The 13,454-nt window shown below is 33.5% G+C and overlaps 1 protein-coding gene across 12 annotated transcripts in view; it reads left to right on the top strand.

The window, feature by feature from the left end:
• LOC123533781 (TNF receptor-associated factor 4-like) overlaps positions 1-11,612 on the top strand; it is a 65,321-nt gene extending 53,709 nt beyond the window's left edge. For 9 of the 12 annotated variants that reach the window (XM_045315637.2, XM_045315639.2, XM_045315642.2 and 6 more), the window contains 5 exons: positions 4,552-4,656; positions 7,306-7,470; positions 7,893-8,051; positions 8,908-9,063; positions 9,514-11,612. In XM_045315637.2, the coding sequence (XP_045171572.1) occupies positions 4,552-4,656; positions 7,306-7,470; positions 7,893-8,051; positions 8,908-9,063; positions 9,514-10,125 (1,197 nt within the window). In that variant the 3' untranslated portion in view covers positions 10,126-11,612. Of the gene's footprint in view, positions 1-2,396; positions 2,977-3,678; positions 3,700-3,815; positions 4,064-4,551; positions 4,657-7,305; positions 7,471-7,892; positions 8,052-8,907; positions 9,064-9,513 lie in introns of those variants that run through there. The other 3 variants (XM_045315645.2, XM_045315646.2, XM_045315638.2) reach the window with 3 other exon arrangements.
• The last annotated feature ends 1,842 nt before the right edge of the window (positions 11,613-13,454 follow it).

The raw sequence follows: 13,454 nt of genomic DNA, 5'->3' as shown, positions 1-13,454 counted from the left end.
CTACATTGGCATAAGCAAGACATTAATCACAATCATGAGACCAAAAAGTGGTTAACTATATTGACATAAGCAAGACATTAATCATTAGAGTACAAAGTGGTTAACTATATTGGCATAAGCAAGAAATTGATCACACGAGAGTACAAAGTGGTCAACTATAATAACATTAGCAAAAAATTAATCACATGAGAGCACAAAGTGGTTAACTATATTGACATAAGCAAGACATTAATCACATGATAGTACAAAGTGGTTAACTATATTAACATAAGCAAGAAATTGATCACATGAGAGCACAAAGTGGTCAGCTATAATGACATAAGCAAGACATTAATCACATGAGAGTACAAAGTGGTTAACTATATTAACATAAGCAAGAAATTGATCACATGAGAGCACAAAGTGGTTAAATATATTAACATATGCAAGAAATTGATCACATGAGAGCACAAAGTGGTCAGCTTTAATGACATAAGCAAGACATTAATCACATGAGAGTACAAAGTGGTTAACTATATTAACATAAGCAAGAAATTGATCACATGAGAGCACAAAGTGGTCAGCTATAATGACATAAGCAAGACATTAATCACATGAGAGCACAAAGTGGTTAACTATATTAACATTAGCAAGAAATTGATCACATGAGAGCACAAAGTGGTTAACTATATTGACATATGCAAGAAATTAATCACATGAGAGCACAAAGTGGTTAACTATATTGACATAAGCAAAACAATAATCACATGAGAGAACAAAGTGGTTAATGATATTGGCATAATCAATCAGTTAACCACTTTTTGCAGTGAGATGACGTAAATGTCAAGCTTGCAAATTCTTTTGTTTTTGTTTGTGTTTAGAAAAGTGTCAGATTCAGAGCTGGATGATGACTAAGTTGGTTATTTTGTAATTTCACTGATGTTTATGTAGCAGCTGTTAATGTTGTTGAGGTTTTGGAAACCTGTTTTGTGGTTTTACATGTATACAGTGGCTGAGGAATCCAACAGCATCGTTAATTAACTTTATGTGGTGTACAGTTAGGAGAGCTTATAGCTTACACAAAACATGCATATCAGTTTTCCAGTTTCTAAGACAATATTGCTCTATTATTTCAGGCTTTTTGGAATTCTTGCGAATCATGTTGCATTAATGTCTCCAGGTAAATTGCAGATAACATTGGTGTTGATAGAATTAAAAAAATTGTTTATAGATCTGCATTCATACATGGTTCATAAGTTATATATAAACAGGTTTTGCTAATTTTGATTGGTTGATTTTTACTTTGCTGTGTTGTTGCCAACTTCATTATAAACTTGTTCACCTTTTAATATATAATCCTTTTGTCTATATGTCTTTACATATGTTAAGTTGACATCAAAGGCAACATGAAATATTTGTAGATAACTAAGTTTATGAGAGGTCAGTTAGTGGTATGCAATCTGATATTTGTTTTGATGACTTGACATTTTCTTTTACCTGTCTTACAGTATTTCTCTCTGTATCAAAATGATTTACTATTTCATCATTAACAACATTATTATCATTTTCTACAAAAACAATGGATACGTCATCATCATCATTAATAAAATTAACATGACTAACATCTTCATCATCATCATCAGCAGCAGTAACATTATCAGTCTGTAATAAACATTGACCATTATTTTGTTGATGATGATGACAATAATGTCATCATCATCATCATCATTGTCACCATCATTATCATAATCATCATCTTCTTCTTCATGCATTATGCTCTTTATTTTGATATAGTCAATAAGTCAGATAGTGAGTTATGAATCAGTGTTTAAGAATGTTCAGGATGACCGCCAACTTTGATAAAAGTTAATGATCAGTTAAATATCTGCTGGTCAACAAGTTGAAACAAAACAAAAGGGTATGCTATCTGTATGTGTGTATGCTATCTGTATGTGTGAATCAAGCCCAGAGATAAACAAGTTAAATACTGTGTTTGACAAGGAGACAATGAGAGGGGGTGGACAGCATTAATCACAGGTTTTGATGATTCTAATTAATGATCATTAGGAATTTTCTACATTTTCAACGATATGCTGTAGATCGAAAAACATTTTCTATAATACATGAAAAAAAACAAGCCTTTACCAACCAAATTGAAAACTATGTAAAAAGGATATTTATTGCTATACAATATGTTGTCAGTGTAAGAGGAGTTTACCATGAATAAATGGATGACAAAATAGTTCTATAGATAACGTTCCTTCATTAAACTTTTATGCAGATCACTTTGTTGACAATTATTACATGTAAGTGATACGTGAAAAAAGTGTTTTGTATTTGTATGTGTGATAATTGATTATTAATGAAGCAGTGTCATTTAGCGCATATGTAAATGAGTCGCAAAGAAAAACGTCTAAAGAACCCTGAATCAATCATGATTGAAAAAATGCTTAATCAGTTGTTTATTGCTGCGATTGGAGTGACAACAATAAGATAGCGGAGGGAAAAACTTGATCGCACACTATACCTATTGACTCCTATATATTTTATACACTATTTTGATGATTCAGTCAATATTGAAGTTAATTGGATTTGCTGGATCGTGGATGATTGAGTGGAGTGTGCGCTTTTATTGTAGAGTTTACTGTTTTAAATGGAATGTCAGTATGAAGTAAACTGGAAGTGCATGTGGGGCATTTTAATGCACTTTTAATACTGCAGCTTTGAAAGGGTTATTGATTGTAATTGAAGATACAAATGGTGTGTCAGACATTGGATAATCTTCTTTTTTAATTTCTTCATTTAATAATAAGTAACTGGAAATAGATACTTCATGATAAAAGCATATTTTATTCATATAAGTTCAAGTGCTAACATTTTCTAGATAGACAAAGGAATTTATTTGTGTGGAAATAATCTTGTTGGGAAAAAAAACCAGTCATGTCAACATCAAGTGTAGAAAGTTTTGTGTGTGTTCCGAGAAATGCCTGTGTTATGGTAAGCTACCGTTCACCTAGCTTAGGTTACTGTCTGTTCCAAGGTGGTGTCCCTAATTTCTTCAATTTGTCTGTGTCTTTTTATAATAGATGAATTGTGTTATTTTTAGGTTTTCTTACCCATTTTACATTGTTTAAGTATCTTGTTGAAAGGTTTCAAACATTCTATCCACTACAGAGACAACTTGTGCAACACTCGGACTTTGGTTGTATTTGGTGTGCTCAGTACTTACTTAGATTATACTTGTATTACCTTCCTTTAGACATAATAGTATAATAATTCATAGGACAGGCCTGATGTGCTGATACTGCAGTTTCAGAGATATTTTGAAAGGAATTGTATTGAAAAAACTAATGCAGTTCTTTTTTCAGATTTGTTTAATATTTTACAAGGATGGCTGATTTTTTATTACTTGCCTTTAATTTTGTAATTTAACAGTTAAATAGCCATGAAACTTGTTGTTATTTAATAATGATTAACATAACGACAAACTAGCTGTATGTGAAATTTGTTTTGGTGGGAAATTTACTGAAAAAGGAAAATTATGTCAGCATAATTGTTCGCAGTAAATAAAACGTATTTATACAGTTAAATTACAAAAATAAAATGTATGGTTTCCCATATCAAGTTACGCTTATTTCATCCTACAATTATATACAGAAGTTATTGTGTTACACAGATAAATTGTAGCAAAGATGAAAATTTATCGTGAGATTTATGAGAGTAAGATACTAATTTTGTCACTCGGTTATTTGCGTGATACATTACCTGATTTTACCTACATACAAATAGAAATGACGAAATTAGAAACTACGATGTAAGAAATATATTAGAAATGTAAACATATAGAAAGAAGGCATTAATAAGGAATAGAGCAAGGAAGTAAGACTGAAGAACAGAAAGTTTTTAACTTCATATAGTTTGAGTGATAATGGAAGTTATTAAAACTAGGGATACAAATAGGAAGAAGGGACTGGAAAGGGAAAAAGAGCAAAAAGAAAGGAAAAGAAAATCAGATAAGAGAGTTAGAAAAGGCCTTGAATCTGAAAGCTTTTCCTCGGGAGACATAATGTTCACATACAACAGAGTAAATTTCTATTGTGATATTGACTATTTTATAATGTTGCCATGGTAACTAATTAAAACGTTGCATACTAAAATGAGCTGTGTTGTGTAATTTGGATGCATTCTAACAGCATGTTTTATATTGCTTATTGACACGAGCAGGTAGCAGCAGCTGTCATCTTGCAGCTTGTTAATGGCTTTAACATGTTGGAAATTGGTTGTCAACATGCCTTGAATTTTAAATCTGATAGAAAGTTTTAGCTTTTAGGTTTTACATAACATTTTTTCTCTAGAACATTTGTATATAGAATGATACATATGTGACAGGAACTGTGAAATACAATGTAACACAGCAATTGTTAGTTCAACCTTAGTGTATGATTGTCTTCATCTCACCTAGAATTTGAGTTTAACGTTGGTAAATAATTACACAATTTGACAGTGCGAGTTTCTAAACCATTTGGAACAGTAAGTAAAGACTGTTATAGGACATATTTTGTATATTTACAGATTTATCCAGACCCTGAGTTACAAGCAGAAGTTATGAACAGCCATGTCAGATGTAAATATTACAAGGAGGGATGTCGCTGGGTGGACAAACTTCAAAATCTTCAGGTAAAGTAACATATCCTGTGCTGTATGTATATACTGTAGTTTATAGGAACCATCAGCCTGTCACAGAAGGGCAGAAAATTTTCATTACTGTAAAAATAACTTTCCGGCTTTTGAACTAGAAGTTTTTGCTAACTGAAGATTAACAGTGTTTGTTTGAAAAACTGTTTCCCAGACATTTTAGCTCATACAGAACTCCTTATAAAGTATATTTTAATGAAACATCATCATGATTTGTATTTAACTTGTTGCCTGACTTTTATTGCACAAATTGCTTCAATTTTACAACTCTTTAATGAGTGACTTGGCTATCTATGTAAAATGAAGATAAAAGGTGTAAGACAAGCTGACCTAAGGTGACCAGACCAGATGGTCATTATCTTTCTGTGGTCAATTACAACCTAATGACCATTATCAGGCCAAAATGGTTTTGTCAAGTAGGTTATCTCCAGTGCCTACTGTTCTCTGACAAGTGGGAATATCTAGAGACAACATTCCAAATCCAATTTGTCAATTTTCTCTGATAAAATAAGTCAATTATTGTCATTGAGATAGGACAATGCTACTTGTACTTGGGGTAAATGACCCTGGCTATTGTCATCTCTCAATCAGTCAAGCTTTCATTAAACAGACTTATCAGTGCCCTGACCATACACTGTATAGAAACTCAATTTAGTTCAACCTTGTATCTGTGAAACTGTGATGTAGTTTCAGAATTCTCAAATGATCCAGTAAGACATGACCTTTTTTTGATCACCTACAATAGTAATTTGCAGGAGCAACCAGATGTTGACTGTAAATAAAAAGTGTAAAAAGTTCCTCAGAATCTATACTCAGAATTATGAAATTGAGATGACTGGTACACAATTACATTAATGGTCAGTGGACACCTGGACATAGAGAAATTCCTTTGATGTCTATATAGTAAATATAAACTTGATGTACATTACCCCTATATAAGTATACAAAATAAAATCATTTCATATTTGAAATTTTATACCACATGATAAGATTGGGTTCAAAGTCATTAGCAATAAATTCTCTTATTACAGTACTAAGACCTGAGTCAATTGATATTTTAGTTTAATATCTTTTAATTAAAGATCAACTAAATGTCTATTAAAGATACAGTTTTATAAATTACTGGTATTTACTGCCATATTTACAACTGAAAGATTTTAATTAAAAGATAATTTACAGACTGACAATGTACCTGCATACCGTGTACATGATGGACATGCTAGTATACAATTACTGATATAAAATGTATTTTATGGATGTTTAAGAAGTCAGCATTATTGTATTTACCCATATCAAATGTTACCTATCATTATCATCATTAAAGTTCTAGATATATGATAGAAATCTGAGAGGACTCATCTAAAATTGCCATAGTGACAGAGAACTCCAATAGGTTTTTAATTTGATACTCTGTATTTTGATAGGTTTTTTAAAATGTTGAGAAATCACATTGAACTTTTTCAGCATAGAAGAGTATTAACATATTTGACTGGCCATCAACATATTTGACAGGTCATCCACATATTTGACTGGCCATCCATGTATTTGACTGGCCATGGCCAACACATTTGACTGGCCATCCACATATTTGACTGACCATCAATACATTTGACTGGCCATCCACATATTTGACTTGCCATCAACACATTTGACTGGCCATCCACATATTTGACTGGCCATCCACATGTTTGACTGGCCATCCACACATTTGACTGGCTATCCAAATATTAGACTGGTCATCCACACATTTGATCGGTCAGCCCATCCATGTATTTGATTGGCCATTCACATATTTGTCTGTGGCCATCCACACATTTGACTGTGGCCATCCACAAAATTATTTGACTTTGGTATGTCCGGACATTTAAATGCATGTATTTATTTACATGTTCATGTTTTGATAGCTTCATGCATGGTTTGGACAGGAAATTTAATAATCATTTGTATCCCTGATAGATAAGATAGCAAACTATCTCAAATATTTTGAACATTTTAAAGCCATATTAATATTTAAATGTTGGGACAGTCTAATGAAATATAAAATCCCTTTTTAAGCACTGTTTAATGGCCATATATGCCGGGAGTTTTAAGGAATACAACAATGATGCTCAGTTTTTAAAAAAAAATTATTTACTTTTGACCAGAGGCGAATAATGCATCAGGTGGGCATTTGATGTTAAATTACAAATTCCATCAAAGGTGTTGTTAACGCAAGTAATATGTTTTTTATTTAATTTAATATATTTTATCTATTTATTGTATGCCTTTCTATGTGCGGAGCCTCAAAGTTATTTCAGTATGAATGGTAAAGTCTTGAAATGTACTTTTCTTGTATGACACAGTTCAAATTACTTGTTTGATGTGGTATAGAGGTATGTCTAATGTGGAGTGATTGATTTCCGCAGGTAGATGTTGACACAAACTATGACTCAGAACTACTTTTCTTCTCATCTAGCACAACAACAAACATAACCACAGTGTGCCGGCTAAAACAAGTCACAGAATTTCTGATCTTTCAGGGCAACTATTGATTGAAAGTTAGCTTTTACAAGTTCATTGAAGTCAATATTTTAATTGCTGTTCTTTTGCTTCTATTGTATTTTTGATAGGAAAATGTCTTTACATTTGCAGGGTCACCTAGATGTTTGTCGTTATGATGCCATTCCATGCCCCAACCAGTGTTCGGAAATCTTGTCACGTCTCTCGTTAGATGATCATCTAGAATTTAGCTGCACAAAACGTATTGTCATCTGTGAATTCTGTAACCAGGAGTTTCCAGGGGACGCCTTCGATCTGGTACGTAAAATCTTTATGTTTGTAATGTAACATTCTGTCCACAATTTTATATCTGCAAAATCTTGAAAAAAAAACAGTCAGGTGTTTGACTGATGTTAAAGGCTGTTGTAAAATATGTCTAAGATGGTTTTTGATGGAATTTAACATGAAAGGATCTGTTTAAAGGCACATTAGTATATGATAGTTAAGTATCTTCTATACTTATTCTAATAAAATTAGATACTAGAGCCTTTTAGAAAGCATGACATTTTCAGTGCAACTTTTGCAGGAGCACTGCACTGCTGACTATACTGATTCTCTGAAGCGATTATTTATTTTATCAAGAAACTTGCTCCTGTTCGAAAGAAAATATTATACTCTTACCAATTTTTATAAAAAGAAAATGAGACATTATGTAACTTTGTGACAATAAAATTTTTCAGCATGTAGGAAACTGCCAGTATGAGATAGTTTGGTGTGAGAACAAGTGTGGCGCAAAACTTGAACGTCGATTTCTCAACAACCACATGCGGAATGAATGTCATAAACGTACAGTAAAATGTCCGTACTGCTCCAAGGAATTCGTTTACGAAACATTACAGGTAAAATATCAGTTAATACCTTTAATTATATGGTTTAGTATGACAAATATTTTGACATGCTGATTTTAATTGACAAGCTTAACAAACAGATAGGTCGTAAATATTTAAAAGGCCTACATAAACTTTTATGGCTTTTGAAGTTATTGATAAATTCCATACTGCACTATCATGAAGTTGAATGCATGGGAATACTGGCTTAGTGAGACTCTTGTTTGATGAAAAATAAAGAATTTTACAATACATTATAAGCTTGTTTTCTGTATCAGTACTCGAGTCTAAGTTCAAGATACATTTTCCATTCCAGAATATTGAGAAAAATTCAACAGTATGAAATGAGACTTGTAATTTGGAATAAATTCATCATTTTGACTCATATACTAGGCTATCAGCTCCATTTGTTACTGTAAATTTTATGGTTAAATGTTGCAATCTGTTTTCTACCAAGCATATTTCTTGAGTATCATTTCAATTAGTCTTGAATTACCTTGAAGTATTATATAAAAATGATCATAAAATACTACTCTTACACTGTTACCCATTCTCAAGTTCTCAGTACCAGTTTGTCTCAAGTACAAGATCCTCTGGCTCTATGTTGTAACTCATTTAAATGAGTCCACAAGGCTTCCCGTGTAAGTTTGATTAAAAATGCAACTTCCTATTTTACAGACGCATATGTTAAGTACTTTATAATGATCATTAAAAAATCAAATTGCCTTTATCCAAGTTATCAGTACCTGGAACCTTGTCCAACATACCAAGCTCGGTGACTCCACACAAACACCCTTATAAATCATTCAAGTATTTTACTTGTACAGCATTTATGTATTTATGATAAAAAATTTTATTATGTTTGCAGACCCATCAGTACCAGTGCCCGAGGTACCCTGTCCCCTGCCCCAACAGATGTGACCCCACAAAGATTCCGAGGGAGGAGGTAGATATACATGTACAGGAGTTGTGTCCATCTGCAACAGTGTCATGTCAGTTTAAGCACGCTGGCTGCACTCACAAGGTAGAACAATAATGTTACAGTCTAAATCAACATAAAACTTACACTTTTCTCACGTAATACAATAAACGTTTGCTTTTATTGCGCTTAACATGTCTGTATACAAGTGGAAAGCCTACAACAAGGGCTGTTGTCCGCTTGTAGTATGCACATGAACCAGACCTATGTGCAGCACTGTGTACATCCTAACAGAATTGCTTAGCTGCCTGAAAATTGAAACATTAAACAACCTACATGACAAATTTCACAGAAAAATTAACGTAACTCTTTTTACTTTTATCTGATGTTCTGAGCAGGTAGCAATAACATACATGTTTCTTTTCCATGTAAACTGTTACGTAATCTGTAAACACTGTTTCTATCTTGTTATTTCCTTTCAACATTACAAGCTGCTTGTGCAAGAATAGTTTGCTATATTATAGACACCTCAGTATTCTGTCTTGTGTTTTTTAGTGTCCGAGATACAGCATGGATCGCCATAGCGACGACAGTACAAACCTACATTTACAGTTAATGTGTGACCTTGTACAGAAACAACAAACTCAGATAACACAGCTCTGTAATGCACTGTATTCCGTTACACAAGTAACAGATGGTACTTTCATCTGGAAAATTACAGACTATAAACAGAAATTCATTGAATCCATTTATAAAAACACTGAAATTGTCAGTGAGCCCTTCTACACAACGAGGTTTGGTTATAAAATGGCCGCCTCTGTATTTTTAAATGGAAATGGTTCAGGAGAAGGCAAATATTTATCTGTGTACATAAAAATTCTACAAGGAGAGTATGACAACATTCTTGACTGGCCGTTCATGTTACCCATCTCATTCACATTATACGACCAAAGTTCTGACCCAGAAAAACGTGCTAACATTACAGAAAGTTTCGTTCCGGATCCAACGTGGAAACATTTCCAGAAACCAGTGAAGGACGTAGACCAGCTTGGGTTCGGATATCCCAAATTTGTGTCAAACGAAGTGTTAAAGAAGCGAGATTATCTGCGAGGAGATTCTCTTATTCTCAGAGTGAAGGTAGACAACTCTCAGCATATCATACCTTGAGTGGAACATTGTTACCTCCCTTTATGCATTTATGTTTTCCTGCCATTGAACTGTGTTTGTTGTGTACAGTGCTATCTTAAAACCTTTCCTGTACTTCTATATCAAGACGTTGATACATACTTACTGAAGCAGAATACTCTATTTACTCGAGGCAAATACTGCAGGAAAAAATTATTATTTTCAGTATGTGTTACACTTCTTGTATTTCTACACTTCTTGTATTTCTATGATCAAGAAAGAAAAATGGCCAAGTATTTTTCCACATTGAATTTCAGATGACATGCATACTTTGTCTTTCTACTATGATATTCAAGTCTGATATTTATAGCTTAAAATATTGAGAATGCTTTTGATACTCTAGTTTCAGGAAAGAAGATTTTGAAGCTTATTATAATGTTAGAAATTTGGCCAGTTTCATTGTAATGATGAGGTTGTCATCTCAAAGTCGTTACCAAAGATAGTGAGTTGTAAATTAGAATTGTACAGTGATGATAAGAAATAAGAACATTACCCAACAGGTAAACCGTCCAGATTTGATAAAAATGATAAGAATGTGTTCTTGCTGTGTGGAATATAGACCAGGAAGTTCTTGCTGTGTGGAATATAGACCAGGAAGTTCTGTCGTCGATTATTTCTTCCAAAAATCTTGCTTGTATCAAATTATGACTGATTTAAAGGTTATGGATCAGACTGAACTATAGGTTATGGTTCTGCCATGTTTCTGACTGACTGAAAAGTTGTGTTTCTGATTATTCTACAGGTTGTAGTTTTAACCATGCAGACTGACATTTGGGTTATGGTTCTGACCAACCTATATGTTGAATTCCGACTGATCTGATAGGTCATTGTTGTAACTGGCCAATAGGTTATGGTTCTGCCATGTGTCTGATCCACTCAAAGGTTATTTTTCTGACTATTCTACGGTTATAGTTCTATCCATGCCAGCTGACCTTTGGGTTATGGTTCTGGCTAGGTGGGCTGTGGTTCTGATCTATAAGTTATGGTTCTGACTTACCCATAGATTACTAATATGTGCAATAACTAGAAAGATATTTCATGTTTTATTTTTGTTTGTTCAACTATTTGAAATCCCTGCTGTTTTCTTGTTTATGTATTAAGACTATTTTTCTCTAAGCATTTAATGTTTTCTGTATATAGAACCTGTTCTTGTTACATATGATGTTAATATTTCATGTGAAATTACTGTCAGATTTGAATATGTAGTAACAGTTTTCTGAAACCATACCGTGATAATAGTTTGTTACATTCTGTAGTTCTAGCCGCCAATGGCCAGTTCTGTCAGTTCAGTCTATCTGAGCAGGTTTATATTTGTATTTATAACTTTCACAGCTTTCAAAAGTTATTTAAACCATTACAATATTTTCTATGTTCCTGGGGTTAAGCTAGGTCATGTGTCATCGGTTTGCATCAGTAAAGCTCAAAAAGAATTTCATTTGTCCAGTTAAAATAAAATTAAGTAAAATTTCTGTATTTTTCAACTGATCTTCATGAATATTGGTCAGAATGATTACCTTGATGGAATCTAGGCCGAGTTTGAAAAGGGGTCATCTGGGGTCAAAAACTAGGTCACTAGGTCAAATCTAAGAAAAACCTTGTGTATGCAATAGAGACTGTATTTTTCAACTGATCTTCATGAATATTGGTCAGAATGATTACCTTGATGAAATCTAGGCCGAGTTCGTAAAGGGGTCAGCTGGGGTCAAAAACTAGGTCACTAGGTCAAATCAAGGAAAAACCTTGTGTATGGGATAGAGGCTGTATTTTTCAATTAATCTTCATGAATTTTGGTCAGGGTGATTGCCTTGATGAAATCTAGGTCAAGTTCGAATATGGGTCATCTGGGATCAAAAACTAGGTCACTAGGTCTAATCAAAGGAAAAGCTTGTATATGCCATAGAGGCTGTATTTTTCAATAGATCTTCCTTAAATTAAGTCAAAATGATAACTTTAATGAAATCTAGGCCGAGTTCGAAAAGGGGTCATCTGGGGTCAAAAACTAGGTCACTAGTAGGTCAAATCAAAGAAAAACCTTGTGTATGCGATAGAGGCTGTATTTTTCAACTGATCTTCATGAATATTGGTCAGGATGATTACCTTGATGAAATCTAGGCCGAGTTTGAAAAGGGGTCAATAGGGTCAAAAACTAGGTCACTAGGTCAAATCAAGGAAAAACCTTGTGTATGCATAGAGGCTGTTTTTTCAACTAAATCTTCATGAACTATTGGTCAGGATGATTGCCTTGATGAAATCTAGGTCCAAGTTGAATAGGGTCATCTGGGATCAAAAAGTAGGTCACTAGGTCAAATCAAGGAAAAACTTGTATATGGCATAGAGGCTGTTTTTTCAATTAATCTTCCCTGAATTTAGTCAAATGGTGATAGCTTAATGAAATCTAGGTCAGTTCGAAAATGGGTCATCTGGGATCAAAAACTAGGTCACTAGGTCAAAATCAAGGAAAAAACTTGTATGTGCATAGAGGCTGTATTTTTCAATAGATCTTCCTTGAAATTAAGTCAAATGAATTGCTTTGATGAAATCTAGGAGAGTTCGAAAGGGGTCATCTGGGGTCAAAAACTAGGTCACTAGTAGGTAAATATCAAAGAAAATACTTGTGTATGCGATAGAGGCTGTATTTTTCAACTGATCTTCATGAATATTGGTCAGGATGATTACCTTGATGAAATCTAGGCCGAGTTTGAAAAGGGGTCAGCTAGGGTCAAAAACTAGGTCACTAGGTCAAATCAAGGAAAAACCTTGTGTATGCGATAGAGGCTGTATTTTTCAATTAATCTTCATGAACTTTGGTCAGGATGATTGCCTTGATGAAATCTAGGTCAAGTTTGAATATGGGTCATCTGGGATCAAAAAGTAGGTCACTAGGTCAAATCAAAGGAAAAACTTGTATATGCCATATAGGCTGTATTTTTCAATAGATCTTCCTGAAATTAAGTCAAAATGATAACTTTAATGAATTCTAGGCCGAGTTCGAAAATGGGTCATCTGGGGTCAAAAACTAGGTCACTAGGTCAAATCAAGGAAAAAACTTATGTGTGCGATAGAGGCTGTATTTTTCAATTGATCTTCATGAATATTGGTCAGAATGATTGCTTTGATGAAATCTAGGCAGAGTTCAAAAATGGGTCATCTGGGGTCAAAAACTAGGTCACTAGATCATATCTAAGAAAATACTTGTTTAAACTCAAGAGACCACATTTTTAGTCCAATCTTAATGAAAATTGACCAAAATATTTGTTTTCATGAAATCACTAGGTTAAACTTGTTTACACTGTTACAGTGTTTCTCAGGTG

The sequence above is a fragment of the Mercenaria mercenaria genome, chromosome 12, assembly GCF_021730395.1.
Source record: "Mercenaria mercenaria strain notata chromosome 12, MADL_Memer_1, whole genome shotgun sequence".
In the NCBI taxonomy this organism is placed as follows: Eukaryota; Metazoa; Mollusca; class Bivalvia; order Venerida; family Veneridae; genus Mercenaria; species Mercenaria mercenaria.
Note: the sequence above shows the minus strand (reverse complement) of the source record. Positions and strands in the feature narration are given on the sequence as shown.